This window comes from Ananas comosus, linkage group 12, assembly GCF_001540865.1.
Source record: "Ananas comosus cultivar F153 linkage group 12, ASM154086v1, whole genome shotgun sequence".
Classification (NCBI taxonomy): Eukaryota; Viridiplantae; Streptophyta; class Magnoliopsida; order Poales; family Bromeliaceae; genus Ananas; species Ananas comosus.
The window spans coordinates 4808415-4814208 of NC_033632.1; the positions used below are offsets into that span (position 1 = coordinate 4808415).

Here is a 5794-nt window from a genome sequence, read left to right on the forward strand (position 1 = left end):
CAAGACCTATCCGTATTGTTGGGTCCCTAGTATTTTGTTTTCTCGCCCTAATTCCAAGTTCTCTAGCTAGTAGATGTGTTGTTTTCAATCAAATATACTTATATTCTTTTTTTTTCTATAAATTTTTACTAAAAATTTATATCCGTCGCATCGCGTGTGTTCCTACACTAGTGTCACATAAAATTAATAAATCAAGTTTAATGCGTAATGAACAACGCTAATACTAAGCTTATTTATCAATTTTATGCTAGTTTTTGTTTTAATATACTTTTTATAGTTAAATATATGAGATATTTGATGCCCTAAAGCACATTTTTCTCTTTAACTTGTAGACTAATATAACATGTGTATCCAACTACATGCCATTTCTTTTGATCGTATTTTATATGAATAATGTTTACATTACATGCTGCTTCAAAAATTTTGAAATTTTATTTTTGTTTTTACTAAATCCGTCGAAGAATCACTAGTTTTTCACATTTTTATTTTGTTATATACCTTTTATTAGAAAAAATATATGACATTTGGAAAACTTTATACTTGTCACGGTAAAACTCACGTCAAAAGAGAATAAAAAATTGAGTACAAATAACCAGAAAAATAGTATTATTGGTTTTCGCGAGATATACTAATAATTTAGTTTAAGTACATGTATCAAATTTATTGGATATAATCTAATTCAGTTAGTAAATAATGATCACAATTTTAATAAATTTATCCATTAACATTAAATTAATTTCTTCATTAACAAACAAAGTGAAATTAATTACTAAGATTCAAATCCGACAATGTGCGTCAGATTCAAACTGGTTTGTTATTTGAAAACGGGTCCATTGCCAACTCACCCTAGACCATTTTAAGTTCCTGCATAATCACACATATACCCTTCCCACTTTCTGAAAAAATTATAATTTTTTGAGTTACTTGATGCCTAAATAATAAATTTAATTTTCAAAAAAATTTAATTTTTTGAACATCAAGCTACTCAGAGATTATAGATTACATCAAAATATTTAAAATTTTAATTTTTAAAACCCATAGCTATAAATTGTACTAATCTATATATATGGACTTAATTTCTTTTTCTGTGTGTTATAGGTTTTTTGGGATTTTACATACCATTAATTCTCGTTTAAATTATAAATTTTTAGTCAAACTCCAACCATAAATCGCCCCAAAGACATGTGGTTTCTGCGGATTTAAGATATGGTTTTTACCATAAGATATTAATTTTACTATCAAAATTATTAAAATATATAAGATGAACCAAAAAATTCGGTATTACATTAATGCACTGAACCAAATGAAATAATACGATATTAGTAGTAATCTAAATAACAGATACCGGATTACTATACCGGATTATTAATCATGTTGAGATAACCAGCGATGTTACATAATGCGAACTAAACAGGCCCTAAAAATCTAATTTGATAATGTGATGACTAAAAGTATTATATTTATACTATCAGAGGTCAAAAAAGTCTAAAAACACTTATAATTTTTTTCCTCCAATACATTAAAATTTATGGTTGTAACAATTATATGCTTCTCCCATAGTGATTATAACAATAATTTTATAATATAAAAAATACTTTTATAAATTTTATAATTTTTATAGTATAAAAATAATATTTTTAGTTACACCATATTATCAAACTAGCCAAACTAGTACATGTATATTGAGATATCATATGTAACAACACAGTCCACTAATTTTATTGAGTTCAAACCACTGGATGAGGAGTAAAACTCTCATTTCCCAAAATAAAAATAAAGTTAGAGGCAAAGGCTCGAAAAAAAAATATATATTCTCCTTTAAATAGAAAGAAACTGTTATAATTAGTCTATGGTCCATATCCTCTCTCTCTCCTCCATTATTATTAGGCTAAATTGCATATGTAGTCCTCAAACTTTAAAGTTTGCGACACTACAGTTCTCAAACTTTAATTTATTATAATTTTTTAGTTTAATTTTATTAGATTTTTATAATTAATTTTGACAGTCTAATTTAATAAATTAAATCACAGCGTGCGATAAAATATAAAAATTATTGAAATATCGTGTTACTATTATATTGTCAAAACATGTCAGTTAAATTAAACTGTAATATTTTATTATAATAATTTAAAAACTTCATATAAAATATTATTAAAAATTAAAATTTGAGAACCCAAATAAGCCTAAAAAAAGGTTGAGGACCAAAAGTGCAGTTCACTATTCTATTATTATTATTATTATTATTATTCTCTCTCATCATTGCATCACCATCTTCCACTTGCTTCATCCCTCCGCAATTTTCTGCAATCCCCACCACCTCTCTCTCTCCCCCTCTCTATCTCTTATCTCCATCTCTCCTCCCATTTTTTTTCCTCTCTCCTCATTCACCCTCTCTCTCTCTTTCTCTTTCTCTCCTCCTCTGTGTTTGTGTTTGTGTTCTCTCATCAGGACACAAGAGAGTTCGTAACACAAAACAGAGGAGGTGTAGAAACGAATATCAAGAACATATATATATATATATATATATATACACACACACATAAAGAGGTAATTTGTTACTGTTCTATTGTAGTTGATAAAATTCTCTGATAACTAAGGTGGTGTACGTAGAAAGGAATTAAGCAGAGTAAGAGACAGAGAGGGAGAGGGAGAAGGAGAGGGGTGGGGGGGATCGGAATGGCGTTTCAGGGGACGACGACGAAGTGCACGGCGTGCGACAAGACGGTGTACTTGGTCGACAAGCTCACCGCCGACAACCGGATCTACCACAAGGCCTGCTTCAGATGCCACCATTGCAAAGGCACTCTCAAGGTAACATAACCAAACCAAACCAAACCAAAAAAAATGCATGAGTACAAATAAAAATATCATGCACAAATACCAACCTCTCCAAATTTGTAGATTCTAAAAAGGATGTCATCTCTGTTGCTTGATTGGTTGCTTGGTTTGTTGGAGTCCCAAACTTTTATGTCTCTGCTTTCTTTTCTTTTCTTTTTTTTTTATTTTTTTCCTTTTTTTTAAGAGGCGTTTGGTTTCTCGCAAAATTATGAAAAACTGTTTTCTTAAAAAAAAAAAGTTTTTACAGCAAATATATATATAATTATATATATATAATGGAGCTCTATGTTTTTGAAAAATACTAAATTTTTTGTGCTGGTAAATTTTTGACCGTTGGATTAAAAGATCTGCGGTTAGGATGACGGGGGACCTTTAGGGTTGAGTAGGTGGTTGGTTATATAGTATAATCTAATATGTGAAAATGATCAAAAGGTGGATCTATGTGTTTGGTATTTTTACAAACATCATAACCGGATTCTATATATATATATATATATATTCAAAATTTTATTTTTTTTATAAAGATTTCAGAAGAAAAGGTAATTTTTTCTGAGAACCAAAAGGACAGAAAATAAATTTTCTAAAATTTTTTTTGGGTAATCAACCATTCCTTCACTCACCATGGTTTTGTGGATTTTTTTTGTTTTCTTTTCTTTCTTTATTATTAAACTATACAGCATTTTAGGACAGGACATATCTCAATTTTCAATTGTCCAGCTAATGCAAAAAAATTTTATTCATTTAATTGAAATAAACCCAAACAAAAATTTAGATTATATCAATGAAGAGAAAAGTAAAGTTCAATGGCCAATTTTGTAATAATATTTCCTGATACCCCTTAATAGATCTCTAATAAATGTTGCCTCATCATGATTGCTATTAAGGCTTTTCAATCATATAATAATAATAATAATATTTTCTGATATATAATAAGTTAAATGGTCAAATGTACATTTAGTCCCTGAACTTTTGATGAATTGCAATTTGGTCCATGATCCTTTTGTGATCTGACCCAATTTCCTGCTAAATTCTCTAACATCACTATGAACCAAATTGGAACCATATGTAGTATATCAACATGAAAACTATGATCATGACTCAAATCGATTAACCCATGAATACGGAATCCGCGATTTCAAGGTTCGGAAGGCTTGAAAAGCACTCAATTCTTCAAATCTTGCATCATATTTTGTTCCAATTTTATGCTTCCAAAATGCATGATCTTCAAAATGAAACAAGCCTCAAAAATCTGTAGAAGTTGTTTCTAGTTGATCTTTACGTAACAAATAACGACTACCGATCGCAGCTCGGCAATTACAATTCGTTCGAAGGAGTGCTCTACTGCAGGCCGCATTTCGACCAGCTTTTCAAGATGACCGGAAGCCTCGACAAAAGCTTCGAAGGTAATCGATCGATTAGAGCTTAAACTCAAACTTTTGTTTTGGACTAATTAGATGTTAATATTTTCGCCTCTCTTTAACTTCAGGGACTCCAAAGGTTGTCAAGCCAGAAAAGCATGTTGATACTGAGGTATGTGCACATTTGGCCCCTACTTTTTCCGTCGAGATGTACAGATTCAGAAACTGATATGTTTCAATGAAAGAACAGAGACCGCATTTTTAATTTATCGAATGTTCGGGGCGTATGATCAATGGATAAGGCGAGATATGCATTACAGCTAAATTTTTGTACTACTACTGCTGGTGCTGAATTTGAGTCTTTGCTTAAACAGAACGCGAACAAGGTCTCCGGTGCATTCGCTGGCACGAGGGAGAAATGCGTTGGATGCAAGAAGACCGTTTATCCGATCGAAAGGGTATCATTTTGAATCACTTCTCTGCTTGCTTAAACTTCTTTAGAGTCATTTTGCTGTCATAAGTACCCTGCAGCTGAACAAGTGTTGCTGAACTTCTAGAGCTTCAATGTTTGAGTTCCTGCTTTTGGGGCTTCAAGGATTGTTTCAGCTTCTAGACAAAAGTGTGTTTTGGAGTTTTCCGGCAGAAATAAGCTAAAAGATGTGCTTCGCGGTCCCAACAGCAAAAACTCCAGTTTGAAACTTCTGCTTCTGCTGCAAAAAGAGATTGTTTTTCACGAAAACAGGCGCCTAACTTCTAATAACTAATAAAAGCATAAGCTGCTGTTGAACCCTAAACTAACTGTACCTTCAATCTCCTATGCAGGTCACTGTGAATGGAACAGCTTATCACAGAAGCTGCTTCAAGTGCACTCATGGTGGATGTGTCATAAGCCCTTCCAACTACATTGCTCATGAGGGAAAGCTCTACTGCAAACACCACCACATCCAGCTCTTCAAGGAGAAAGGGAATTACAGCCAGTTTGAGAATGAGCAAGAGAAAACTGCGAGCGAAAGCGCCGCGGCAAATGGAGAAGCACACTAGCTGTAATTCTCGTCGACATGGCCACATGCATTTCTCCGCGATATCTTCGAGAGTGTATAAATATCATAAGATGATGGTTGATGATGATGTATTGAAACATAAAAAGAGTTGTTTTGTGTTCTTCAATGAGAGTGGTGTGTTGGTCCAGTGTTTGCATGTAGAGACTTTTGTTTGGGCTTTTATATTGTGTTTGGGTTCTCATTATCTTGCTTGATTAAATGGACTTCCCCTTTTGTTTTTTCAATTTTGTGTGTTTGTGTTTCTTTACTTTGCTTAAACTTTCATTGTTATATGTTAATTGTGGAATTGATTAAAGCTTCTGAAGTTGCACCTCAATGGACCAAAACACTTTCAGAGGATCTGCAACAACATTGAATGGAGATATCAAAGCATTTGCATATCAACAAACAATACATGGCCATCACAGCTCAAATGATTATCCTCTTCCATTTTGTTTTCAATCAACATTGCTCTCACTTTGCATCATCAAATGATTATCCTCTTCCATTTTGTTTTCAATCAACATTGCTCTCACTTTGCATCAAACATCTGCACTC

The 5794-nt window shown here is 32.3% G+C and overlaps 1 protein-coding gene across 1 annotated transcript; it reads left to right on the forward strand.

Moving 5' to 3' along the window:
- Nucleotides 2257–5481, forward strand: LOC109718719 (LIM domain-containing protein WLIM1). Its single transcript, XM_020245104.1, has 5 exons — nucleotides 2257–2811; nucleotides 4145–4241; nucleotides 4325–4368; nucleotides 4571–4654; nucleotides 5019–5481. The coding sequence occupies exons 1-5, from the start codon at nucleotides 2677–2679 to the stop codon at nucleotides 5235–5237; spliced, it is 579 nt and encodes a 192-aa protein (XP_020100693.1). The 5' UTR covers nucleotides 2257–2676; the 3' UTR covers nucleotides 5238–5481.

What these genes read in the sequence shown, in the direction of transcription:
- LOC109718719 (XM_020245104.1), top strand. Translation starts at nt 2,677, where the DNA reads ATGGCGTTTCAGGGGACGACGACGAAGTGCACGGCGTGCGACAAGACG. An exon ending in ATTGCAAAGGCACTCTCAAG is followed by an intron (nt 2,812 to 4,144) that starts GTAACATAACCA and finishes TACCGATCGCAG; the next exon opens with CTCGGCAATTACAATTCGTT. An exon ending in CCTCGACAAAAGCTTCGAAG is followed by an intron (nt 4,242 to 4,324) that starts GTAATCGATCGA and finishes CTTTAACTTCAG; the next exon opens with GGACTCCAAAGGTTGTCAAG.